This window comes from Lynx rufus, unplaced genomic scaffold (genome assembly GCF_022079265.1).
Source record: "Lynx rufus isolate CCGP_SWC_20201006 ecotype Redwood Valley unplaced genomic scaffold, mLynRuf1.p SCAF_8, whole genome shotgun sequence".
In the NCBI taxonomy this organism is placed as follows: Eukaryota; Metazoa; Chordata; class Mammalia; order Carnivora; family Felidae; genus Lynx; species Lynx rufus.
This window is the reverse complement of record NW_025814896.1, coordinates 4967739-4995275: the sequence shown is the minus strand read 5'-3', so window position 1 is coordinate 4995275 and position 27537 is coordinate 4967739. Positions and strand designations below refer to the sequence as shown.

At 44.3% G+C, this 27537-nt stretch overlaps 2 protein-coding genes across 9 annotated transcripts in view; one reads left to right on the top strand and one right to left on the bottom strand.

Moving 5' to 3' along the window:
* LOC124504186 (putative serine/threonine-protein phosphatase 4 regulatory subunit 1-like) overlaps window positions 1-7972 on the bottom strand; it is an 83569-nt gene extending 75597 nt beyond the window's left edge. For 3 of the 5 annotated variants that reach the window (XR_006960334.1, XM_047069553.1, XM_047069559.1), the window contains exons 1-2: window positions 7946-7972; window positions 7750-7794 (exon numbers count right to left, since the gene is read on the bottom strand). Coding sequence is in view for 2 of the 5 variants with exons in the window: in XM_047069553.1 (XP_046925509.1) it covers window positions 7750-7794; window positions 7946-7952 (52 nt within the window). In the remaining 3 variants the exon portion in view is untranslated. Of the gene's footprint in view, window positions 1-1295; window positions 1406-7749; window positions 7902-7945 lie in introns of those variants that run through there. The other 2 variants (XM_047069554.1, XM_047069557.1) reach the window with 2 other exon arrangements.
* Window positions 7973-8126: 154 nt separating this feature from the next.
* Window positions 8127-27537, top strand: part of RAB22A (RAB22A, member RAS oncogene family) — a 56765-nt gene continuing 37354 nt past the window's right edge. Inside the window, exons 1-2 of one of the 4 annotated variants that reach the window (XM_047067928.1) lie at window positions 8127-8427; window positions 9413-9492. In XM_047067928.1, coding sequence (XP_046923884.1) covers window positions 8392-8427; window positions 9413-9492 — 116 coding nt within the window. In that variant the 5' untranslated portion in view covers window positions 8127-8391. The remainder of the gene's footprint in view (window positions 8428-9412; window positions 9493-27537) is intronic. The other 3 variants (XM_047067927.1, XM_047067926.1, XM_047067925.1) reach the window with 3 other exon arrangements.

Sequence of the window (27537 nt, the reverse complement as noted above, 5' to 3'; positions counted from 1 at the left end):
ATGGAAAAGTGTACAAATAGTAAGCGTTCCACTTGAAGGATTTTCACAAACTGAACACACTGGGGTGACCAGCACTCGGCTCAACAATTTTACCAGCACCTCCAAAAGCCCCTCGGCCCCCTTCCACTTCCTCTCCTACCCCAAGGATGACCACTCTCCTGCTTTCAAACAGCCCGGATGCCATTAGCTTTGCTTGTTCTTGTAGTTCGTATAAATGCCATCGTGCAGTATGTACCCTTCTGTGTCTGGCTTCGATCGCTCATTATTATGTTTGCGAAGTTCATCCACATTATTAGGTAGACTCCTAGATCATTCACTATTATAGCTACATAGTTTTCCTTGTATGAATGGAACCACAATTCATAATCCATGATGGATTGTATTCATGATGGATGTGTGGGTGGGTTCCCGTTTCTGACTATTGAGAATAGTGCTACTATTTGATGGGTGAAACAGATAAAGGAGACTAAGAGCACACTTATTGTGGGGCACCTGGGAGGCTCAGTCGATAAAGCATCTGACTTCGGCTCAGGTCATGATTCCACGGCTCGTGAGTTCGAGCCCCGCGTCGGGCTCTGTGCCGACAGCTCAGAGCCTGGAGCCTGCTTCGGATTCTGTGTCTCCCTCTCTCTGCCCCTCCCCCGTTCATGCTCACTCTCTCTCTCTCTCTCTCTCAAATAAACATAAAAAAAATTTAGTAAGAGCACACTTACCATGATGAGCAGTGAGTAATGTATAGAATTGTTGATCGTTATAGTGCACAACATAACACTATGTTAATTACACTTCCATAAAAAATTTAAAAATAAAAAATAAAAGCAATAAATTATATACATATAATATATATGCAGTGTGAGAGAAAAAATTATCAGTTCTAGAATTACTAACAAAATTTATCCAGAGTAAATAATACAATGTCAGGTAACAGTACATAGGCAATAAATTATTACATGACTTTTTTTCCCCTAACCTATTCAATATATCTAAAGTGTTAATCTATGGATAAAGTTAACAAGGCTCTGAAACCACAAAGAGTGCTTAAGATTTAAGACAAAAGAAAGAATAGTGCTACTATGACCAGGTCTTTTTGAGAAGAATATGTTCACATCTTAAAGTAGAATTGTTGGGCCATTCAAATTATACATATATAATATATATCATATGATATACATATGGTATATACACTATATATATATATATATATATATATATATATATATATTTTAAGGGTTTCAGAGTAGATATAAATAATGCAAATGTGTTCTGGGCTCTTCTATCCAAGAAAAGCAACTGACCTCAATCCTTCCAGCTGCTTCTCCTTCAAAGGGTCTGTTTTCCCCCTGCCGGGCTGTGAGCTCACAAGAACGGCGACCATTCCCAAAAGTGCCCAACTGCTAGCCAGTGCCTGGAATACAAGGGCTAGTCAATAAGTGACCACTCAGCTAGTGAACTAAACGTGACATTGCCTTAACTCCTCGCGCCTTCCCAAATGATTCTGGTCTGGCTTCTGCTCCTTGGCTGCCTTGGAAAAGCTCGCACTGAGGTCACCGTAGACCCTCCGAACTACCAGAGCCCGTGGCTGCCCTTCAGTCCCCACCTCACCTGACCCTTCTGTGGCAAGTGGCAGAGATGATCGACCCAAACGGAACAACCCAAAGAAACCAAACCCTCGGCTTCAAGGGTCCCCTCGTTTCTTACCGCTGGGATATTTGTTCTCCAGGGCTCCGCTACTGGAAGCTTCTGCTGCCCGGGGCTCCGTTCCTGGCTCAGGCTTCCACCCACCAGTAATGACTCTCTTCAGTCCTAACTCTGCTCCGGAACCCTACAAGGGGGCTTTCCGGTGGCCTCCCAGACTGTGTCCCCGGGACCTCCTGTCCACACCTCAAAAGCGTGTCAGGTGGAAAATACGAACTCCACCCTCGCATAATGCCTGGTGTACTTATTCAGCGTGAACTTCTGCAGGTCTGTTGTGCTGCCATTCAGCATGCTAGACCCTGGGGATCCAAGACGGGGAAGAGCGGCCTTGATGGACAAGAACGGACATCTGGCCATGCTGGGCTTAGATGCCACCACAGGGTTCAGGGAGGACGAGGAGAGGTGCCCAGCCCAGCCTGGGTGGAAGGAGGCAAAGGTGCTTTCACAGGGTCTGTCTCTGAGCTGACTCTCCCCTGTCAGAACTATCTATCGACCCCACTCGCTGCTCTCACACCCACCTCCGCCATCGAGACCCCATTGCCCTTGCCTGGATCTCTGGACCACAGCGCTTTTTCCAGGCCTGGCTTGTTTCTCCACAGTCTGTCCTTTACAATGTAACTCAGCTTTGGGCACTACTCTGACTAGAACTCTCCAGTGGCACCCCTGGCCCCTTGAGCAAAAGGCAAACCCCTTATCCCGTGAGGGACCAAAGGTCACACGTGGGAGCGTCCCCCCTCCTCCAATTCCTGTGTCCAGTGCGCAGCGTGCTCCAGATGCACAAGTCCTGGCCAACAACAAGCCCGTCCAGCCTCCGAGCCTGCGCCCTTGCCGTCTGCCATGCCCGGACGCCTTCTCCAGCTCCACGAGGAAACATCTCCGTCTTGTTATTCAAATCCTAGAGCACCTGTCAGAGCTCCTGACAAGCCTTCTCTGGCCACTCAAGGTAAAGCAGCAACTCCGTCGCTCCAATAGCCCTGCCTGGCACTTCTGATCACACTCACCTGTCACACGTCCTACACCACCACTCCCGAACTTAGCTCACTCATTTATGTTGGCTTTTTCAAGGCTATCTCTGCCGATGGACTGAAAGCTCCGTGAGAGCAGAAATACGGTTTGATTTATTCTCCTCTGCGTTCATAAGGCCTAGTGTAGTGCCTGGGACTCAATAGGTCCTTAATAAATATTAGTCATGCACTAAAGCCAAAGCATGGCAGCTTTGTACAAATTCTGTAGCCCAGACTCCCTGGTCTGAATCCCACCTCTGCCAATCACTAGCTGTGTTGCCTGGGGCCAGTGACGTAGTCTTTTTGTGCCCCTTGGGAGCTTTGCTTGGTAACAAAATAAAGTTAAAAATACTCTGCCTGAGGGCAGCTGGGTGGCTCAGGTCATGATCTCTAGTGGTCTGTGAGTTCGAACCCCGCGTCGGGTTCTGTGCTGACAGCTCAGAGCCTGGAGCCTGCTTCGGATTCAGTGTCTCCCTCGCTCTCTGCCCCTCCCCCGCTCACGCTCCGTTTCTCTGTCTCTTAAAAATAAACCAACATTAGAAAAACACTTTCTAAAAAGAAGAACAAAACAAACAACAACACCAACAACAACAGCAACAACAAAAAAACCCTCTCTTTTTAACCAGAGACAATTTCAGGGAATCTGTGATGTTCATCTGTTTGTCTCACAGGAAATGGAAAATACAGAGCAACAAAAGTAAAATGCGTTATGATGATCAGAGGGGAAGCAAAGTTGATACTGAGTCCACCACTCTGACTCTTTTGTTCCTTGCCACCTCATCCTGCTGGGAGGAAAGAGGTACATGTTTTTATCCCCAGTACACCAACAGGAAAAATGAGATGCGAACCCTGAGCAGTATGTCAGGGGTTACTTAACAAAACAGAGGCTGTACTAGCAAAGAGGTCAGCTCTTCAAACCGAACCTGGTGGGAAAGACAGTCTGTTAAGGTTGGCTTAGCTAATACGCTCAGAGGCTCTGAAAGAATGAGATCAGAATGATTTGGCCCGTGGACCGAATCCAGCCCCCTGGGTGTATGTGTAAATAAAGTTTTATTAGAAAATAGCCGTGCCCGGGGCGCCTGGGTGGCGCAGTCGGTTAAGCGTCCGACTTCAGCCAGGTCACGATCTCGCGGTCCGTGAGTTCGAGCCCCGCGTCGGGCTCTGGGCTGATGGCTCAGAGCCTGGAGCCTGTTTCCCATTCTGTGTCTCCCTCTCTCTCTGCCCCTCCCCCGTTCATGCTCTGTCTCTCTCTGTCCCAAAAATAAATAAACGTTGAAAAAAAAAATTAAAAAAAAAAAAAAGAAAAGAAAATAGCCGTGCCCATTCATTTAGGCATGTCTGTGAGTCCTTCCAGGTTACAACAGCAGACTTGACTGGATGCATCAGACCTTCCAGCCCACAAAGCCTAAAATATTTACTATCAGAGCCTGTATAGAACAAAAATTGCCCATCTCTGATTTAGAGAATAGTGCCATGTGTCCGGATTGTGTTCTATTTCACAAGTATCAGCATACTCAAGTTCCTGTTCCTGTTCAAACTAGTTCACTTAACAGGGAGGGTTTGGGGGGGGGTTTTAATTGACAATCCTTGATTCAAGTGTATCTTACAGTTCAGAGAAAGAGTTCAATGGTTTGGTTCTGGGCTCAAATTAATATAGCTTCTCCACTTTGGGGGCACACAGTTTGCCCATGGTCCTTGAACAGGACATTTTTACAAACTTGGAACAAAGCAGGTGAAATGGAATGCTTTTTGCTCTGGAGGATGTCTCTTATTCAAGCTTAAACATACACTGCTCCTTCCAGCAATAGGATCCAAGTAGGTTGTCTATATTCCTCTGACTTAATAATCCTATTTTCTACAAAAGTTCAGATATCATTTGTGGACACCTAGGTTTTCCATTCAATAGAAGCATGCCCTCTCCAACTTCTTTCATAGATAGATACCTCTTAAAAACTAAACCTCTGAAAACACACTGTTCCCTAAATGCTAATACAGTCTATCAGTCTGTCTTTTGAAGCTAAAAATGCATCTTACTGTAACTTTGTAGTGCCTTCAGAACTGGGAATCCAGCTTTCCAACTCTTTGTGCAGATGTTTGGTCACAGATGAAACTTTCATTTTTTAAAAACTGTACTGTGGACATTTTCACACATATGCAAAAACAGAGAGAACAGTATAATAAGCCCGCCGTCCCCGGCAACCAGCCTCAACAAGTATCAATATTCTGCCCTTCTTCTCCCACTTATCCTTCCTCCCAACTTTGTGCCTGTTTATTGTTTGCTGCGGTATCTGAAAGCAGACCTCCCGCATCAAATCATTTCGCCCATAAAAACTTGCTTGTTTCTGTTAGATAAGGCCTTTTCTCCTTTGAACGAAACTGTGATACGACTATCACATCTGACAGAATTCATAATAATCCTTACCACCAGCTACCACCCAGTCCAAGTTCAATTTTCCCCAACTGTCTCAATAATGTCTTGTTAAAGCTGGTTTGTTCAACTAAGAGCCCAAGTATGACCACATATCGAACTTGCTGATAGGTCACTTAGGTGTCTTTTCATCCACAATGGATTGCGCTCGGGGTGTTTTTTGGTTTGTTTTTTTTTTCCCACCTACCACCGACACAGGCTTACATTCTAATTGGCCAACAAACCTTACTGAGAGTAATACCTCTTCAGGCTGCACATGCTGTAAGCAAATTCATAGGCCCCTTAGGCACAAACTCACAAAGCTCCACTTTCCAGTGCAATCCTCCACCGGGACCAATATGCCAGGCCACCGCACACACTTTCTGCTCTCGAGAGAAGGAATTTAGCAACCTAACTCTCTAAAATTAAATTTTTTCTGTGCTGCGATGGCCTGAAGACTCTGAATGATTTTTAAAAAACAAGGCATCCATTCATTAAGGCTTTCTTTTTTTTTAAGTTAGTCAAATTTAATCAAGAATCACCAAGTAAATCAGACAAGCCTTGCAATCCATTACTGTTCCAAGTCACAACTGTAATTAATTAATTAAACGCCTAGCTCGTACAGGACATTGGGTTATAAAAAGGGTGACCTGTGTCCCTGCCCACAGCGACTGACCGCCTCAATGAAGCAGTTACCGCATCGCTTGGACAAAACACCCAAGGAAGACGACACAAAACCACTCAAACTGACAGCCGTGCCCCCTACTATTAGGTTAAGAATATTTGAGGTTGATCTGGGCGGCAGGAAAAAAAAGGACAAGGGTCAAAAGGAACAGAGCGTGACTGCTGGTTCGATCACTTATGAGCTGTAGCAGACTGGATGAGTTAGTTACTCCACTTCTCGGATTCTGTTTTATCACTTGCAAAACTGGAACAATCTCCTCCACCTCCCAGAGTAGTAGCCATAAACACTGAATCAGAAAATCTTACACGAAAGCCCAGCACTGGTGATGATGAAAATAATAATAATGAATTCATGGACTATAAAAATTGTTACGTCAGACATTGAGCTAAAAGGAAAGAAGTGGCTCACAGGACCTCAGGGTCCTTGCTGTCTGTCAACCACGGTGTGATAATGCCTCCCAATACCAGCACAGTAAGGTATATGGGTGAGACCCGGGGGCTTGTGGGGGCGGGGAGGGGGGGGGACAGGCCAGCCTCCCATGGCTTTTAAATCAATTGCATGGTAAAGTCAGCACCTCGCAGCTCCCACCCCTCAAACAGGAAGCCCCACCAGACTCCCAAACTTGCAATACACAAGGCATGGGTATATTCAGAGCCATAATGGTAGTTTCCTTCTCTGTTGGGGCAAGTCTTCAGCAGTCTGCTACAGGATATTTAAGGCCTCCTCTAGTATTAGGTCCAAATACCCAGTACTTGCTCAAACAAGGCCAAAATAAAATCATAATTATTTTTTCCTAGAGTCTTAGTTCCTTTTGGTACATATATACAAAAAAGACAAGGACGTGAGCCGCCAGAAAAGAGGTGCCTGCAGCCACCATGCTTTGAGAATCCCAACCAAACCAAGTGGAAAAGACACCTGGAGAACAGAGGTCCTGTCCGACAGTCCTGTGAGATCTCCTGCGCGTGAAGCCATCTCGGACCTTCTCACCTTCCCAGAGTTCAACGGAGAACACATGAAGCTTCTGTATCACCCAGTCAACCCACAGAACTGTTAGCAATAATAAAATGCTGTTGGTTTAAGTCATTAAGTTTTGGGGTGATTCGTCAAGTAAGGAAAACCGTCAGGACTCCTTTACCAGCCAAGCATCCCGGGGTTCGGTCGTTTTGTTTACAAGTCAGCTCTCCTCCGGGACTGTGAACCCCTGGGCGCTGCCCCTGTTTCTGGTTCTTCTTTGTAGGTCTAGGGAGCTGCACGTGGCCTGGCCCAGAACAAGTAGGTGCTCAAGAAATGTATGTTGAACGGAAAGGAAATGCTTCATTTACCACAAATGGGGATTTGCATTTACAGGATGACACCTCCCCCAGCCCTCAGTCCTTAAGGCGATTCCAAAGAGAAGGAGAGCGCAGGAAGGGCCAAGTTTAGGAGACCCACCCCAGGAAGGAAGGCGCCAAAGGGGCTCCTTGGGAGAAGTGATGGAGCTGGGCTTGTGGCCAGTCCACGTGAGAAGTCCGTGCAAGTCTGTGGCCGGCCACAGAGGGCGGGACCAACCAAACTCTGAAACTCCGCGGCACTGGGAAAACTCCCAGGGAAAAAGTGGAGACCCTGGGTGCAAGGTGGCCGCGCCTCCTCTCGCCCCCAGTCACCAGGACTTGGGGCAAGCCCCCGCACCCTCCCCGGCCGCCGCGGGCGAGGAGGAGGAAGAGAAAGAAAGTGACCGGAAGTCAGAAGTTTCCCAACAACGACCAAAATCCTCCCTCAGGAGGGGAGGGCTCCCCATCCTCGCCCGGCTCCGCCCAGTGAGGAGGGACCGCCACCAGTGCATCCAGGAAGTTGGGGGTCCTGTTCTTCTGTCCCAACAGGGAGGGGCCTGGCCTGTAGCTCTCCCGCGGCGTTCCGTGCACCCCGAATTCCGTGAGAGGTTCCCCGGGAGGGGCGGGGGCGCCCCAACTGATACTTACAATCGTCTAAGTCATCGTGCAAGTCCACAAAGTACAGAGGAATCTCTGAAAACCAAGAAACACACAGGAGTTACACATAAGGAGGGGGACCGTGGCAGGCGGGCTCAGGGGCGGGCGGGGGTCCCCGGACCTCCTGGGGTGGTCCGGCTTGGGGGGAGGGGGCCGCCCCTGCGCCCAGGGAGCCAACCCCACTCACCCGCCATCTTGGGATGGGCCAGGAGGCGGGGTCCGCGCGGGGGGGGGCGGGACCGGGTGAGGGGCGGGGCCTAGGGCTCCGGGCCCCGCCCCCCAGGGCCGGCACCTCCCCGCGAGCCTCGCGGCGCCGGCCGACCCCGCCCTCCCGGCGAAGGTGGCTGCCGAGGTGGGCGGGGAGGTCAGGTGACCCGGCAAGGCGTCCCAAGATGGCGGCGGCAGCGGCGCCCGGGAGGCCGGAGCACCGTCCGGGCTGCTGAGGCGGGCCCCGCGCGGCTGGCGGCGGACGGGACGGGCCGAGGGCTGGCGAGCGGACGGCCGCCGCCTCTGCGCGCCCCGCGGCCGGGGCTGAGCCGTGCGGCGGCGGCGCCGGGGGATGCTCGTGCTGGGCCCGGCCTCTCCTTCTTCAACTTAGGGCGGCGGCGGGCCCGCGCCCCTGGCTCCCGGGCCATGGCGCTGAGGGAGCTCAAAGTGTGTCTGCTGGGGGTGAGTGGCGGCTGGCCGGCCGGGAGGGCCGCGGGAAGCCGGGCAGGCCGAGGACCCAAGCGTGCCCAAGTCCCCTCCGCCCCTTCCCCCAGCCTCCGTGCGGGACTTGCCCCGGGACCCTCCCTCCGGCCCCCGGGTCATCCTTGCCCCCCTTGCCACCCGCCCCTGAGTGTCCTACTGGCCGGAGGGACCCTCTCCCCTGTTCCTCCCTGGAGCCCAAGGACTCCTCCCGCCCCCAGAGGGTGAGGAGCCTTCCCTGCCTCTCCGTTGCATCTAGGTTGAGAGCAGCTCCCAAATAGTTTCCTACTAAGGTACTAGTTAGAAGTTGGCCGAGTCTTCCAGAGTGAAACCAATAGCAGGTCTTCAGGTTTTACAAGCAGCGTCCTCTCCTTTCTCGTTTGTTTGGAGTTTTTGAACTTGTGGGATCACCCCCCCTCCCCCCTTCTCGCAGAGTTACTTTCTTGGGGGAAAGTTCAGATCACGAAACTCCAAGAACTAGTTGGAAGCTTCAGCTTCCTGCCTTGTCAGGGCAACTTTGCCTCTTGAGATCCCGCTTTGCGCAGTGAATGCTCTCTTGCCTGAGTTGCTGCTTTAAGAGAGTGAAAGGGATTCCAATAACTAGCCTTCCCCCTTCCCAAATAGGGTGGGGCTGTGATTTATCAGGGATTACTCAGAAGGAATTCAAGAGTTCAGAGTTTACTTATACACGTTAACAAGAGAGTTTGTCACTTTTCACACTAAGCAGCAACTTTGGGTTTTTCAGAAGATTCTAATGGCTCCTAAAAACTGCAAAACCCCTCTCCTGCAGTGCGTTTTGAAATGTAATTACTCCCGCTGGATGTTTATGAAAACCTTCTTTGTGTCTCTTAACTTCTGAAACTTAGCATGTACAGTGATTTTTCTGAAATCCTGAACCCATGGCCCAAGGTAGTTTTCGCTGTCTGCAAGCAAGGAGATTTATTTGTGTGTCTCCCTTCTCTTTCAGGATACAGGTGTAGGTAAATCGAGCATCGTATGGCGGTTCGTGGAAGACAGTTTTGATCCGAACATCAACCCAACAATAGGGTAAGAGATTAAATCTGTTGAATATGTAGCTAAAGGCGTATTGGAAGTCCTTCCAAATTAAAAAGTGTGTTACGGGAGAGGGAGTGGGTATGCGTTCACCGGTGGCAGTCTCCATCATCTCTGGAAGGACTTGAAAGTACAGTGAGGACCGGTGTGTTTTGGGAAAGTTGTCTTTTGATTTGTGAGGTGAACGCTTCAAACTAAAAATACAAGTTAAAGTTTCAGGTAGAGTGTACTTCAGTCTGTAAATATGAACGACAATTACGTCTTGAAATAAAGCAGAAGAAAAGAGGTCCTGGTAATACTCTTTCAGGGACATCAACCGAAAGATACTTAGATGGTTTTAGTTCTTTTCCTGAAAAGTGGGAGGCATCTGTCAGACTGGGAGGGCTGGCACATGGGTAAGTGGACGCCCAGGACAGCGCTTCTGGCCGCGTCACCACTGCTCCTGTCTCCTTCTCATACATTCCTGCGCAAGTAGGAATCATGAATTAATACATTAATGTTGAAATGGCAGCTTTTTCCTGGTGTCTGGTTCTTTGGGTAAGTGAAACTGACTGGCTATATAGGTTTTTGTGAGAAAACCTTTCAGGGTAACTAAGTATTGTGATATGAAGACTTTTGCTGTGAGAAGTTGTGTCTTATAGGTTTTACTACTGTGCGAGGCTTATAAAATTAAATAGCTGCTATGCTATGTTTATTGCAAACCCCCAATCAAATGGTATCTTCCATTTAAAGAAACATTCAGTGCTCCTGCAGAAACAGTTTACAACGTACACAATCCCGTTTGCGGGCATGGAGGTGAAACCACCACTATCGTTCTGAAATTAAAATGCCTTTCTGTATCCTTCAAGAAAGAACTGCGTATGTGCACTTGTGTAAAACGTGACCTCATCCGCCTTCGGGCCTGCCTGTTGCTACCTGCCTGGGAAAGCGAAGTGACAGGAAGTGATAGCAAGTAGTGCTGGTGACTCAGTGCGTGACACATTTCACACCAGGTCAGAGCTGGAAACACGTCTCTGGAATACGCAGACACCACCTTGGTGAAAAGTGCTCTCTCAGACGAGGAGACAGAACAGGAGGGGTATGGTTCCAGTGGTGGTGATGTGGCCAGCAGCCCCGTCCTGGGCATCCACTTCCCCAGGCTGGCGGACGCTGGGGTTCCCCACCTTGACTCCTGCTCTCTTCACCAGGAGGTCTTGGCTCACATTTCATAGGCAAGAGGAAGATGAGGTTTTCCCTTCATTTCCTTCCACCTGTCCTGGTTTCTTTTCTCTCGGCCTCCGCAGGTATCTTCCTCCTTTTGTGACCAGCTCCCCTCACACCTGAGCCCTGGAGCCCCCTCATCACCACTTGTCCCTTTCTTCTTCCCGCGCCCCGCCTCCTTGTCATGGCCTGCAAAGGTGTCCCCGACTCACCTGCTGTCCTAAGACCATACCATTTCCCAAGCCTGCCGTGCCGGTGGCGGGAACTCCTGGAAGAGAGGTTGCTGCTTCCTCAACTGCTGTTCCCTCTTGGACCTACTGTTGTCTCCATTCCACCCCCAGCATCTCACTAAAACCACCTTCCCTCCGTACTGGTTTCCATCGAGTTGACAAAAACAAGAAACAAGGGCTTTTTTTTTTTTTTTTCTTTATTCATTGAGCGCTTTCTATATGCCACATGCTGGACTGGGTGCTGGTAATTTAAGCCAGGGGTCAGCAGACTGGACCTTTGGCCTCCCTGCTGTTTTTATAGATAAAACTTTACCGAATCACAGTCGTACTTACGCACATACTGTGTCCACTGCTCTCTGGCTACAATGGTAGAGTTGAATAGTTGTGACTAAGGTCCTGTAGCCCAGAAAGTTGAAAATATACGCTGTTTGGCCCTTCTCAGAAAGTTGGCCAACCCCTAATGTAGATAGAATCGGTTCCTGCCCTGGTGGACCGTCCCTACAAGGAGGAAAGAGATACATCCTAAAACTAACGTGCAGGAAATGATTTATTGGACCTTTATCTGTGCTACAAAAGAGAAACATGGGAGTGTGCTGAGAGCACGATAGGTAACAGGGGCTTGGCCAAACATAAAGGAATGGCTGATTCTCGAGGGAAACAGTGGAGGTGTAAACCATTTGGAAGCCCTGTTTAAAAATTGGAAGATGAGTGGATTATGCAGTTTTTAATTTTAGCTGTGTTGGAGGGTGCATGGTAGTACCTCATTCTGGTCTTAATTTCCATTTCCCAAAGATGGACAGAGGGCATAGGTGCAGAGGGAGGTAGGAGGGGCAGAATGTCTAAATTCCCATTTTCCACAGAAAGCTCCAATTTAAGTCCAGGCCTGATGGCTCCTAAGGCCCATGCTTCCCCTCACCCCACCCTGTATGACGTATGTGGCCATTAGGGAAGGCCCATGAGTATGGGAGGAGTGAGGGCCTTAGGACAGGAAGAGGGATGGCTACCAAGTTCTGCAGGGGACGAGGTCCAAATCACGGGTTGGAAATATGGGCCTGGCCCTAAGGGGAAGCCTGGAGAAGTTGACTTGAGACTACAGTGCACAGGTGAAGTTGAGTTGTGGGGGGGATGAGAGCACTCGTGGGAAACGTGGGGAGCAGGACACAGCTGGGGAAGACCTACATTTGCAAAACAAGCGTTGGGGGGCGGGAGAGGAGAAGACAACAAGGGAGCATGATCACGGAGGAAGAGAACTAGGGAAGACAAGGGTTGCCCTCCAGCACGCCAACACCTGGTAAGTGGTGTTGGAGCCTCCCCTGAACTCCACGACCTGGCCACCCCCCCCCCCATGCCCTGTTCTCCCGCCTCATAGTTGCTGCTGTCCCCCCTGCTGCTCACTTCCCTCAATGCCAACAACTAGTTAACTTCCACACTTCAAAAACTTTCTTCTTAAACTTTTGATTACAGTTTCTTTTAAAGAGCAAAGGTGTTTTTTGATCAAGTCCAGTGTATCAATTATTTTTATAGTTCATGTTTTTTGTGTCTTACGCATTCATCCAAAATCATCAAGATTTTCTCCTATGCTTTTGTTTAGAATTCTTACGCCTTTATGTTTTAAATCTTAGTTTATGACTTAATTCTACTAGCTGTGGTTTACTGTGCAAAGGAAGTCAAGGATCATTTTTTCCCATGTGTCAGTCTAGTCATTATAGCAACATTTGTTAATGATGAATTCTGCATTTATGTAATTAAATTACCTTGGCGCCTCTGTCAAAAATTAGTATGTATGTGTGGGTCCATTTCTGTTGCATGGGTCCATTTGTGTATGGTAGTGCTAGGATGATACATGGCCCTGGTTGCTGTAGATTTGTAGACATCTTGAAATCTCCAAATGTTGAAATCAGGCAGTGTACGGCCATTGTATTCATATTTTTAAAAATCTGTTTGACTCCTCTCAGTCCTTTATATTTCTGTTTGAACTTTAGAATCGTAATGCCCAATTTGTGAAGAAAAGAAAAACAAAAAAACCCTGAAATTTTCATTGGGAATATAGCTAATCTACTGAATAATTTGGAGACAGTCGACATCTCAACAATATTGTGTCTTCTTATCCGTAAACATGGCATACTTCCGCACTAATTTATTTCTGATTTCTGGCCACAAAGTTTTTTAGTTGTCAGTGTGCAGGCTTTGCACATATTTTGTTAAATTTTTCCCAAATAGTTTGTTTTTATGATTAGCAGATGGAATTTTTTTATTTCAGTTTTTATTTATTTATTTTGAGAGAGAGAGAGAGAGAGAGGGCACGTGAGAGCAAGCACACTCTTGCTTGGGGCAGAGAGAGAAGGAGAGATGGGGGGGGGGGGGAAGAGAGAGAATCCCAAGCAAACTCATGCTCAGCATGGAGCCAAACGCGAGGCTCAATCTCATGACTGAGATCATGACCTGAGCTGAACTCAAGAGTCAGCCGCGGGACGCCTGGGTAGCTCAATCCGTTGAGCCTCCAACTCAGCTCAGGTCATGAACTTGTGATTCCTGAGTTTGAGCCCCATGTCGGGCTCTGTGCTGACAACTCAGAGCCTGGAGCCTGCTTTGGATTCTGTGTCTCCCTCTCCCTCTGTTCCTCCCTTCCCCCGCTCCCCGCCCCCATACTTTGTCTCTCTGTCTCTCAAAATAAAGATTAAAAAAAAAAAAAAAAGAGTCAGTGCTTAACCAACTGAGCCACCCAGCTGCCCCTAATTTCAATTTATTTTTAATGTAATTTATTGTCAATTTGGCTAACATACAGTGTGTAAAGTGTGCTCTTGGTTTGTGGGGTAGTTTCCTGGAATCTCAATTTTTTTTAATGTTTTTATTTTTGAGAGGGAGGGTGGGAGCATGAGTGGGGGAGGGGCAGAGAGAGAGGGAGACAGAGGATCTGAAGCAGGCTCCACACTGTCACTGCAGGGCCCACTGTGGGGCTTGGACTCATGAACCGCGAGGTTATGACTTGAGCCAAAGTCAGCCGCTTAACCGACTGAGCCACGTGGGCACCCCCCTAAATTCAGCTTTTAATTGTTTGTTGCTGAAATATAGAATAAGTTTTATTTATATGTGTTGGCCTTGTATCTTGTGACTTCCTAAATTTACTTAGTTCAGGCACTTTTTTCATAGATGCCTTGGGATTTTCTTAGGTGTACAATCATGTCCTAGGTAATAGACTGTTTTACCTCTTCCTTTCCAATCAGTATGTCTTTTATTCTTTTTTTTTTTTTTTTTTTTTTTTTTTTGCTTGCCATATTACATTAGCTGAGACCTCCAGTACTTTGTTGAGAAGTGGTAAGAGCAGATGTCTTTACCTTATTCCCGATCTTGGGGTGGGAAACATTGGATCTTTTACCATTAAGTTAGATGGTTAGGCCCTAGGTTTTTTTATAGGTGCCCACTGTCAGGTTGAAAAGAAAATGTTCTCATCTATCCCTAAATCAGTGAGATCTTTCATCAGGAATTATGTTGAATTCTGTCAGGGGGTTTTGTTTTGTGTTTTGTGTTTACATGTTTTGAACTGTTCTTATTTTCTTTTTTAGTCTTAAAATAGTGGATAACAACAATCTATACTAAAATATTAAATGTGTTCCTAGGAAAAATTTCACTTGGTTATTGTGCATTATTTAATACATTATTGGGTTTGGGGGCACCCGGATGGCTCCGCCGGTTAGGCGTCCAACTTCAGCTCAGGTCATGATCTCATGGTTCATGAGTTCGAGCCCCACATGGGGCTCACTGCTGGCTGCCCATCCCCCACTCATTCTCTCTCCATCTCTCACCCCCCGCCCCAAAATACATTATTGGGTTTGATTTATTAAAATTTTGCTAAGGGTTTTTGCCTCTATGAGGTGAAGAATTATCTGTAGTTTTCTATAATGTCTTTTTCTTGTTTTGGTATCAGGGCTTCATAAAATAAGTTGGGAAATGTTTTCTCCTTTTCTACTTTTTTGCAAGGGTTTATGTAGAACTGGTGTTATTTCTTCCTTAAAGGTTTGGCGTGATTCACAAATGAAGCCATCTGAGTAAGGAGTTTTCTTTGTCAGAGAAATTAACTACAGGGCGCCTGGCTGGCTCAGTTAAGCATCTAACTCTTAATCTCCACTCAGGTCCTGATCTCACGGTTTGTGAGTTGGAGCCCTGCGTTGGGCTGTGTGCTGTCAGCTCGAAGCCTGCTTAAGATTCTCTCTCCCTCCCTCCCTCTCTCTGCCCCTCCTCACCTCTCTCTCTCTCTCTCTCTCTCAAACATTTTTTTTTTAATTATTAAAAACAAAATTTTAACAACAGATTAAATTTCTTTAGTAGATACAGATGTATTCATTTCTTCCCAAGTAAGCTTTGGTAGTTTGTGTTTTTCAGTGAATTTGTCTGTTGTATCTATTTTTTAATTTATTGACATAAAATTCATTTAAAACATTTTATTATCGTTTTAATATCTTTAGGATCTGTCCAGTTTACTAATTTTAATGCTCTTTTCAAAGAACCAGCTTATTTCATTAATATTTCTATACTTTCTATTTCATTGATTTTTGCTTTTATCTTTGGGTTTCTTTTTTTTTCCTCATTTGCTTATTTTGGCTAATTCTTTTTTTTTTTTTTTAAGTTTTTTAACCTGGAAGTTTACAATATTGATTTTTAGGGCCTTTTTTTTTTTCATTATATGAGCATTCAGAACTGTAAATTGGGGCGCCTGGGTGGCTCAGTCAGTTAAGCATCCGACTTCAGCTCGGGTCATGATCTCACGCTCCATGAGTTTGAGCCCCACATCAGGCTCTGTGCTGACAGCTCAGAGCCTGGAGCCTGCTTTGGATTCTGTGTCTCCCTCTCTCTCTGCCCCTCCCCGGCTCATGCTCTGTCTCAAAAATAAAATAAAAACATTAAAAAAAAATTTAAAAAATTAAAAAAGAAAAAAGAACTGTAAATTTCCCTGTAAGAACTGGTTTAAGTGAATCCCACAGATTTTGATACACTGTATTTTCATTTTCATTTAGTTCAGAGTATTTCCCTTGTGATTTGCTTGATCTGTTGGTTGTTGAGAAGTAGTCCCTAACCTCTAATTATTAGGGATTTTCCCAAAATTTTTCGATTATTGATTTCTAGTTTAAATCTATTGTGGTCAGAAAATGTATTCACTATTATTTCAAACCTTTTACATTTGACATTTGTTTTATGGTCTAGAATATGGTCTTCGCGAATCTTCATGTGCACGAGAAAAAAAATGTGTTTTATAAATGTTAGCTTGGTTAACAGCACTGTTTATGTCTTTATCTTTACTGTTTTCCCCCCCTCTCATTTGCAGTGACAGGAGTGTTTGAAATCCAACCCGAATTGAGAATTTATTTCTCTTTTGTTCAATTTAATCAATTTTTGTTCATGTATTTTGAAGCTCTTAGATTGAGTGTTTCCACGTGTCGCATTATTTTTCCTGATAACTTGACCCCCTCACCATCATAAAACATCTTTTTCCCTGGTAATAGCCCTGATTCTGAATTTTACTTTAGACATTAATACAGGCTCTTCAGCTCTCTGTTGATTAGTGTTTGCGTATCTTTTCCCATCCATTTACATTTAACCCGTTTATATCATCTATTTGAAGGAGGTTTCTTGTAGACAGCATTATGGGTCCTGCTTTTCAGCTTAATCTGACAGTCTCCACTTTTAAATTGGAGTGTTTAGACCTTTACTGTCCAGCACAGTTGCCAAAGCCACATGTGGCTATTTGAATTTAAGTTAATATTAAAAATTTAGTTCCTCAGTCATACAAGCTATCTTTCAGTTCTCATGAAAAGAAGCTATGTTGCATAATACTGATTTGAACCATTTTGGGGGCACCTGGGTGGCTCAACCAGTTAGGCGTCTGACTTCGGCTCAGGTCCTGATCTCACCGTTCGTGGGTTTGAGCCCCACATCGGGCTCTCTGCTCTCAGCACAGAGCCCGCTTCAGAGCCTCTGTTCCCTTCTCTCTCTGCCCCTACCCCACTTGCACGCATGCATTCTCTCAAAAATAAAATAAATATTAAAAAAGACAAACCATTTTTACTTATTTGAAAAGAAAAAAACATTTTTATTTATTGTAACTATCAATATGGTTTGGCTTAAATCTATCATCCTGCTGTATTTTCCTATTTGGCCCATGTTAATGATTCCATTTCAATTCCACTATCTGCTTGTTAGCTCTGTTTCTTTGTTTTTTATTTTGGTGGTTGCACTAGGATTTACAACGTACTTTTTCAGTCTACCTTCAAATAATACACAATTTTCACATATGGTATAAGAACCTTACAAGAATATACTTTCATTTTCCCTCTTGTGCTTTGTGCTATTACTGTGATATGTTTCACTCTTCACTCCTGCATCTTACAAGATTCATAATATACTTTTTTTTTTTTTTTTGGCCTCAGTCAGAATGGATCAGCGATCCTTTAAAGAGACTGTTGGTCTTTTTTTCTGGGTCCTTATGCCAATATCACAGTTTTTTCACTTCTGTATCTTTGTAATGAGTCTTAATGTCCAATGATGTGGCCTTGTGTTGTTCTTCAAGAATGTCTTGCCTTGCATTTCCATATAAACATTAAAAAATCGTCTTGTCCATTCTCACACATACCAACATGTTAATCTCCACTGTTTCTGATTGGCATTCCACTGAATTTATAGATCAGTTTGGAAAGAAATGACATTTTTATGATATTGAATTTTCTAATATATGAACATTGATTATTCTTCCATTTGTTAGACAAGCTTCTTTATTTTCTCTCAGTATTTTTTCTACTTCTCTGTATAGTGGACTTGCACATTTTTCATTATATTTATTCTAAGGGTTTGATGTTCCAAAGCAATTTTATGCTGTTAATATACTACATGGTACTGTTTTGAAATGTACTTATTTCTAATCTTAAACTTTTTATTTCTTTTTTTATTGAATTGAGTAGGATCTCCAGTACAATATTGAATAGAAATGTGGTCCTGGGTATCCTTATTCTAATCTTAGGGGGAAAGCTTTCACTGTCATACTATTAAATATATTTGCTGTAGGTAGGTATTTTGTTTTTTGAGTGTTTTTTTTTTTTTTTTTTTTTTTTTTTTGTCCATGCGCCTTATCACATTACAGAGTGTCCTTCTTTACATCATTTGCTGGGATTTTTTTTTTCTTTTTTTACGTGAACAAGTGTGGGGTTTATCAAAAGATTTTTGTACATCTACTGGATCAGTCATGTAATTATTCTCTTTTATGCTGTTAATGTGGTAAATTACACTGCTGAATTTTCTTGGAATAGATCCACTTAGATCATGATGTATTATTCTTTTTATATATCACTGGCTTTAGTTCACAATTTTTTGGGCTTTTTGTGTATGTTTCAGTAAGATTGTCATGTAATAATTTTGTGATGTGCATGTCAAGTTTGGTGTCAGGGTTTTGCTTCTCTTACAAAATGAGTTGGGATACTCTTCTACGGAAGAGTTTGTATAAAATTGCTCTTAGTTTTTAAGTGATTAGTAAAATTCATCAGTGATGCCATCTGAGCTTCTAGGCATCCTTGTGGAGCGGAGTTTAAGGAGCCAATTTCTTTTCAGAGTTGTAAGATTATTCATTTACACATTATCTATTTCTTCTTGTATTGGTTTTGATGTTGGAGTCTTGTGGGTTTTTTAAGGATTTTGGCTCTTCCATAAACGTTTTCCAATTCGCATAAAGATGTTAAGATTCTAAACTGATACCCCTTTTACATTCCTGACATGAGTTTTGCCCTTGATCGGCTCTACACTATGTCCACTTTGTAATTCATTAATTTCTGCTCGTATCTTGATTGTTTCTGTCCTATTCAATGTGCTGCTCTTTTCTAACGTCTCGAGGTAGATGATTATATCATTGATTCTCAGTCCCTATTTTTTTCATGCCCGCAAGACGGGGAGGGGCAGAGAGAGACCATCCCCAGCAGGGATTCCGATATGGACCTCAGGCTCACGAACTGTGAGATCACCACCGGAGCCAAAATCAGGAGCTGGACACTCAACCGACTGAGCCACCCAGGCACCCCAGTTGTAGTGATTACATTTTGAAACCTTAACCATAGCTCTTGCTGATTCCAACAAGTTTTTGTATATCATAATTTCCTTATCATTCATTTCAAAATGTTTTTCACTTTCTGGTAAGATTACATCCTTGTGGGGGGGTTGGGTGCAGCTCCCGGGAGGCTCAGTCGGTTGAGCTTCCGACTTCAGCTCAGGTCATGATCTCACAGTTCTTGAGATTGAGCCCCACATCAGGCTCTATGCTGACAGCTCAGAGCTTGGAGCCTGCTTCAGATTCTGTGTCTCCTCTCTCTCTCTCTGTCCCTCCCCAACTCACACTCTGTCTCTCTCAAAAATAAATAAACGTAAAAAAATAAAAAAACAAAAACAAAAAGATTACATCCTTGGGGCGGCTGGGTGGTTCAGTCGGTTAAGCTTCTGACATCGGCTCCGGTCGTGATCTCACGGTTGATGGGTTTGAGCCCCGCATCAGGCTCTCTGCTGTCAGCATGGAACCCACTTTGGATTCTCTGTCCACACCCCCTCTCTCTGCCCCTCCCCTCCTTGTGTGTACACGCTTGCTTTCTCTCAAAAATAAACATTTTTTTAAAAAAAGATTACATCCTTGATTTAAGTGTCATTTAGATGTGTTTCTCAATTTTCAAATATAAGGACGTTCTCTAACTTTTTGTTAATGATTACTGACATAATTGTACTGAGGTGACAACGTAATTTTATGATTTAAGTCCTTTAAAATATGATACAGTTTACTATGTGACACAGCATGTGTCAATTTTAGGAACACGTATTCCATATGTGTTTGAAAAGTTTGCATACTGTGCACCTGTTAGGTGCTGTATTCTATGAATGGAATAAGGTCAAGTTCATTAATCATGTTGTTTATTCTTTCTGTTATCCTTGCTAGTTTTTTGGTCTATCTAAATCCAACAGTTACCGAGAGAAGTAGATTAGAAACTCTCGCCATGGTTATGTGTTTGTCTGTTTACCCTGTTCATTCTGTTTCATTTTATCAAAACATTAAGTACCTATAAATTTAGAATTTTATATCTCACTGGTAATGCAAACCTTCTAACATTCTGAAATGTACTCTTTTAAGTTCTAGGGTGTATTTTGCCTTGAAGTATAATTTCTTTTGGTTGGGAATTGCGTGCTGCATATTTTCTCATTCTTTTGTTTTTTAACCCTTCTGTATCTTTATATTTAAGGTGAGTCTCTTGTCAGCAGCTTATGATTTGATTCTGGTAATGTATCTGGTAGGGTGTATATAACCAACACCCTAATTAAACTCCAGAAATTTACATCACCTCAGAAAGTTCCTTCTGTGAGTCTCATTCCCCTAAGCAGCAGCTGTGGTGATCTCAGTCACTATGGATGAATTTGCGTGTTCTTGAATTTCACCTAAATGAAATAAATGGTGTATAGTTTATTCTTCATAAAACAAATGTTTTGGAGATTCAGCTGTGTTGCTACATGTATTATAGTACTGCCTATTTTTTAATTGGTGAGTGATGTTCTCATATGAATAGGTCACAATTTATCTCTTCGGGTTTTGGACCTCCAGATCGTTTCCAGGTTTTGGCTATTGTGACCATAGATACTGTGAACCTTCTTTTACAAGTCTTCTTGTGCACATAGGTTTTCATTTCCCTTGGGTAAATAACTAGGTTTGGAATTTCTAGTTCACAGAGTAGGTGGATGTATAATTTCATAAGAAGTTTGCAGACAGTTGTCTAACGTAGTTGTATCATTTTACCCTCCCACTATCAATCAATGTGTAGAATTCCAGCTGTTCTACATTCTCTCCTGTATTTGTCTGTCTTTTTAACATTAGTTGTCCTAGTGGAATCAAAATGGTATCTCACTGCACTCTTAATCTGCATTTCCGAGATGACGGATAATGTTACGTATCTTTGCGTGTGCTTTTTTGTCACTCGCCTGTCTTTTATGAAGTGATATTCAATATTCAGGTCTGTCGCCCATTTTCATTTAGGGTTTGTTTTATTTTTTATTTTTTAATTTTTTTAATGTTTATTTATTTTTGAGAGAGAGACAGAGCATGAGCGAGGGAGGGGCAGAGAGAGAGAGAGAGAGAGAGAGAGAGAGAGAGGGAGACACAGAATCTGAAGCAGGCTTCAGGCTCCAGGCTCTGAGCTCATAGCCTGGAGCCTGACGTGGGGCTCAAACCCACAAACTGCAAAATCATGACCTGAGCCGAGGTCAGACACTTAACTAACTGAGCCACCCGGGCGCCCTTGGAGTTTGTTTTAATTTCCTTAATGAGTTCTTCTGATAAAGAGGAGTTTTAAAGTCCACGCTATCAATTTTGTCTTTTTTTATTTATTTAAAAAAAATGTTTTTAATGTTTATTTTTGACAGAGACAGAGCATGGGCGGGGGAGGGGCAGAGAGAGAGGGAGACACAGGATCCCAAGCAGGCTCCAGGCTCTGAGCTGTCAGCACAGAGCCCGACGCGGGGCTCGAACTCACAGACCAGGAGATCATGACCTGAGCTGAAGTCAGCTCAACCGACTGAGCCACCCAGGTGCCCCTCGATTTTGTCTTATTTGATTCATGCTTATTTGGTCCTCTCTAAGAAAATTCTGCCTGTCCCAAAGTCTCCACAATATTCTTCTATATTTCCTTCATAGTTTTAGCTTTACATTGAGTTCTTTGGTCTATCTCAAATTAATTTCTCACCCTTTCTGTGGATCAGGAATCTGAGTGGCTTAGCTGGTAGTGGTTCTAGCTCAGAGTCTTTCATGGTGTTGCAGTCAGTTGGGGCCGCAGTCAAATGAAGGCTTGGCTGGGACTGAAGGATCTGCTTCCAAGATGGTGCCCTCACACAGCCGTTGGCTGGAGGCCTCAGCTCCTCAGAACTCTGCCATGTGAGCCTCTCCATAGTGCCGCTTATATGTCCTCAGAACAAGGCCGCTAACTTTCCCCAGGACAGGCGAGCCACAAGAGAGCGAGGGGGAGTCTGCAGTATCTTTTATGATGCATTTAGGAGTCCCCTGCCATGGCTTCTGTTCATTAGAGAGGTGACCACATTACCCACCCCACATGTGCAGCACACAGAATGGCGCTCCGCTCCTGAAGTGGGGGGGGGGGGGTTGAAACACAAAAACGGGAACATATTCTATAGCTGCCACAATTACATTAAGTGAACTTTACAACTGTGATCATCCCTGATGGGTCTGATTGTGAGCCAACATCTGAGAAATTCAAACTGAGAAAAACATTTTACTAAACAACAGGCTTGTAATCTTCAAAAGTCCAGAAAAGTCAAGGAAAGACTGAAAAACCGATCCAGGTTGAAGGAGGCTAAAGAGTCATGACCACTAGTTACAACATGTGACTTTGAACTGGATTTTTTACCCAAAACTCGATCACTGGGACAGTTGGCAAAACTCAGATGGGTTCTGAGAAATGCATGGTGATGGTGTATCGTTAATTTCATGATTTTTAGGCTCGTTGTGCTAATGGAGGAGAATATTCGTGCTGTTAGGAAATGCCTGCTGACCTTCAGAGGTAATGAGGCAGCTTATTGTCACATGGTTCAGGATAAATAAATTCTGTGCTCCTACGTTTTCTCTAAATTGAGGACTGTTTTAATTTTTTTCTTTTTTTCTTTTTTTTTTTTTTTTTTTAGTGATGGTTAACTTACTGCAAAGAAAGGCATTAAAAAACAAGTGGCTTTTTTTTTTTTTTTACTAATGTCATTGAAAGACAACTGGCTGTTTGGTGTAAAGAAAGCATGATTAACATTGTGCTCTCGGTGCTTCTTCGCCTTCCACAGGCCCTCAGAGCCCAGGGCCCCTTCCTCTCCCCAAATGGGGACTCCTGACTTTGGCCAGCCGCCATACCTCACTCTGGGCCACTCCACCCCTCCACCTGAATGGCCCACCTAACTAGCAACTGTGACATTAAATTTCTTGTTATTGGGGCAAAAAAATTTCTTGTTATTGGGGCACCTGGGGGGCTCAGTTGGTTGAGCATCCGACTTCGGCTCAGGTCATGGTCTCGCAGTTCGTGAGTTCGAGCCCTGCATCGGGCTCTGTGCTGACGGCTCGGAGCCTGGAGCCTGCTTTGGATTCTGTGTCTCCCTCTCTCTTCACCTCTCCCCTGCTCATGTTCTGTCTCTCAAAAATAAATAAATGTTTAAAAACAAATTTTTTTTTAATTTCTTGTTATTTTACACACATACTGCCATATCCAGTGCTGCTCATTCCTTCCTGGAGAAGTGAGTTTTCATCCGACGTCATTTCCTTTTGGCCTAAGAACTTTCTTAGTGTTTCATGTATTCCGGGCAACTGGCGACAGGTTCCCTCAGTTTTTGTTTATCAGAAGACGTCGTGCCTGTACTGTATTCTCACTTCTGAAGGATATTTTTGCTAGCTAAGAGATTTCTGGGTCGATTTTTGTTGTTACCGTCGTGTACCATAATGATTCGATACTTGTACCTATTGTGTTGTGTGCAATAAGTTTAGTTAACACCCATCACCACACATAGTCAAGAAAGCTTTTTTTCTTGAGATGAGAACTTTTAAGTCACTCTCTTAGCAACTCTAAATACACAAGACAGTATTATTAACTATAGTACCACGCCATACGTTACATAGTCGAAATGGGTGAAGGTGGTCAAAAGGTACAAACTCCCTGTTGTAAAGTAAGTCCTGGGGATTTAGTGTACAGATTTTTCTTTCATGATTTTAAATATGTTATTCTATTATATTCTGGTCTCATGGTTTCTGTTGAGGGGCCTATAATCATCCTTAACTTTGTTACTCTATATGTGATGAATCTTTTTATTTTTGGGCTGCTTTTAAGATCTGCTATCTTTTTTTTCTCCTTTTTTCAGCAGTTCACTATAATATGCTGGGTGCATAAAATACTCTGGATTCATTGGATCAGAGTTTCTTAGAATAGAAATTTGATTATTTGGGACATTTTCAGCCATTATTTTTATTTTATTTTATTTGAGAGAGAGAAAGAGAGAACAAGTGAAGGGGCAGGGTTGGGAGGGTGGGGGAACAGAATCCCAAGCAGGTTCTGTGCTGTCAGTGCAGAGCCCTATGCAGGGCTCAAACCCACCAACCATGAGATCGTGCCCTGAACCGAAATCAAGAGTTGAATGCTTAACCGACTGAGCCACGCAGGCCCCCCGCAGCCATTATGTCTTTAAATGTTTTGTCTACCCCATTCTTTTGCTCTGCCTATGGGATTCCAGTTATACGTATATTAACCTGTTAGATATGATCTAACAGATGACTGAGTCCTGGGGCTTCTGAGTTTGTTTTGGTTTTTTTCCATCTTTTCCTTTGTGTTCTTAGGATCCTGTTATTTCTGATCTGTCTTTAAGTTCAAGTGATCCTTTCTTCTGTCTCTTAAGTACATCTAGTGTATATTTTTACTCAAATACTATCCTTAATTCTAGAGTTTCATAGGATTCTTTTTTATATTTTATATGCTTCGATTCCCCATCTGTTCACTCAATCTGATTCTTTTTCTTTAAGTCCTGACTATATTTATAATAGCCTCTTTTAGAGTGCCTGTCTGCTAATGCCAACATCTGGATCAGCTCAGGATCTATTGCTGTTCGCTCTTTTCTCTTGACCTTGGGTCACGCTGCTTTGCATAACTAGTATTTTTTTATTATATACTGGATACTGCAGAAGATAGGTTGCAGAGATCTTAGATTCTCTTATCTTCTGTTGAGGAGTGCTAAGTTCTGCTGGAGCAGACAGTGAAATTAGGGAGCTCTTACACTTGGTTACGATGGTTGTCTCGGAGTGTCGCCGTTAGCCTCATGGCAAATCCTTCTCCCCAGGATATCGTCTTTTCCTCTCAGGTACTGTTTGTGGGTTTTCATTCAGGGTGTTCTCTGGGCCCCTGTGAGTTGGCAGGATTCAGACTCCGGCTTTTTCCCAGCCTTCCGAGAGTTGCTATCCTTGGAATCTCCCCCGTGTGTGTGCGCAGTTCGGAGTCAGCCGTGGATTTGAGATGAGTGTATGTATAGATTCAAGGCTGTCCCCTCTGCAGCTCCTTCCTTTCTAGGACATTCCCACTCTATTTCCAGCCACAGCAGTGGCCTCGAATGAGGTCCTCTAGCCAGGAGCACTGGTTTTCCACTTGACCAGTTGATGGCGGTCATTCCGGTGCAAGTTACCGGCACCACTGCTGGACTCGGAACTCCCCAAGTAGACTTTTAATTTCAGTGTATATTTTACCTTTCATATAGTTACTGATGTCTTTCTGTTTAAACTTATGGTTTTACACTTTGCTTTTTATTTACCCTGCCCTATATTCTTTCGGATTGAATTTTGTTTTGTTTTTAGTGCTATGTTTCTCCCTTCTGTTATCTTGGTAATTATACATTCCTTTATTATTCTTTAAGTGTTTACTCTAGAAATTACTTTATGCATCCTTGACTTATTTGAGTCTTAACATAAATTACTTTCACCACATTTTCCAACAATACAGGGGTCTCAAATCTAATTTCTCTGCTTCCTGCCTTGCATGCTCCTATAGTGTATTTTAATTCTAGATCTCACAGGACATTTATTATTGTTATACAGTGAACATTCCTGTTGATTTCTTCCATATGTCTACTCTCTCCATTGCTCTGCATTCCTGCTGCATTTCTGACCTTCCATCTGGGATCATTTACTTCGTTGTGAAAAACACTATTTTGTATTTGCTTTAGTATCCTCTTCTGGTACAGGGTTGTCTACCTGAAAATGTCTTAATTTTAATTTATCTTTTTTTTTTAACTGAGCTTTTATTTACATGCGATGAAATGTGTAGTTCTGTGAATTTTTACCTTGTGTCTGTTCACGTACCATCGAGATACAGAATATTTCCGTTCCCTCAGACAGCGGCCTTCCTCGTATACCTACCCCGCCTCACCAGCATAACCACGTTCTGCCTTCTGTCACCGTAGAGTACGTGGGTGTTTTGTGAACTTCACGTAAACAGTCATATTACTTATACTTATTCATGCTGCCTTCTTGTGCTCAACACGCTGTTACTGAGGTTTATCCATGTTCCTTTTTATTGCTGGCTAGTATCCTATTGTGTGAACGTCCCACAATTTGTTTATCCAGTCTCCTAGTGACGGACATTTAAATAGAGTCCAGTTTTGAACTATTATGAATAAAGCGGCTGTGAATATCTGCATACAGTTCTTTTTGTGGGCATCTCTGTGTTACTCTTGGGCACATGCCTGAGGGTAGAATTTCTGGTTAATAGGCATGTTCGTTACCTGTCTTCGTGTAACACATTAATTACCCTTACACTTAGCAGCTTGAAAAAGAAAAAAAAAAAAAACACGAACATGCATCATCTCTCACAGTTGTTGTGGGTCAGGAATTCGGGAGCAGCTTAGCGGGGTGATCCTGGCTCTTGGCCACGTAGACCCCTGCCTCCGACCACTTGAGCGTCCTCACCACACAAGAGCCATCATCCTCAGGATGAGTAGTCCTTGAGAGCCTGGGATGGAAGCTGCCGTGTCTTTATGACCACCTGTCATTTCTGTGACGTCCTCTTGGCCACACGGAGCTCTGTGCCCCGCGGGAGCGGCCCGTGCAAGGACATCGGCGCCAGGAGTGAGGACCCCGAGGGCCGCCTGGGTGCTGGCTGCCGCGGCGGGTTGAAAGGCGTGTGTAACTTTTGAAGAAAGTGGTGTTTTCCTGCGTGGGCCCCCTCGTTCCCCCCGCTCCCCGCCGGCAGTGTGTGAGCGCCCCGCAGGCCGCTCGGCCTCCCGACACCTGCTTTGAATCGTAGGTCGGGGTCGCTTGGGAGGTTCGCTTTCGCTGAGCATAGAATTCCCGGTTTTTCCTTACTGTCTCTTGGATGCCTCCGGAAACACGTGCCCCGTTCGCTCCCAGCTTCCTCCGGGTGCCTCCCACGTTTCCCTTTCTCCTTTGGCCTTCCACTGCCCCCCTTTGGTGTTCCAGGAGAGGCTCTCCTTGTATTTATCCTGCCTGGGTTCGTGGTACTTCAGGCACCTGTGGTGTGATGCCTTTCAAGTTGGACAGTTGTCAACCGTTATCTCTTCAATACTGCTTTTGTTCCATTTTCTTTCCTCGTCTCTCACTGTCACGCGGCTGTTACTGTAGTCTAGAAGTTTCCATGTCGATGTCCCATACTTCTCTGCATTTTCCATCATTCTTTTCCTCATGCTTCCGTCTACGTATTTTTCCTCGCCCTTCATCCAGTTCGTTAATCACTTTTTCATCTAACTAATCTGATTTGAAGCCTGCTTAAAGAACCATGAAGTTCTTGACTTCAGTTAAAGTTCTAGTATATCCATTAAGGTTTGTTTTAATTTCCCTTTTCTCTGCTGAAATTGTTAGTCTGGGTTTGGGTTTTTGGTTTTTAAATTTTATTTATTTACTTTATAATCTCCACACCCGGCATAAGGCTCCAACTCACGACCCCGACGTCAGGAGTTGCGTGCTCTCCCGGCAGAGCCAGCCAGGGACCCCTGGGTTTTTGTTTTCTTAAAAGGGCTAGACGTGGTTATTTTCAAGTCCATTTTTAATAACATAACGCAGTGC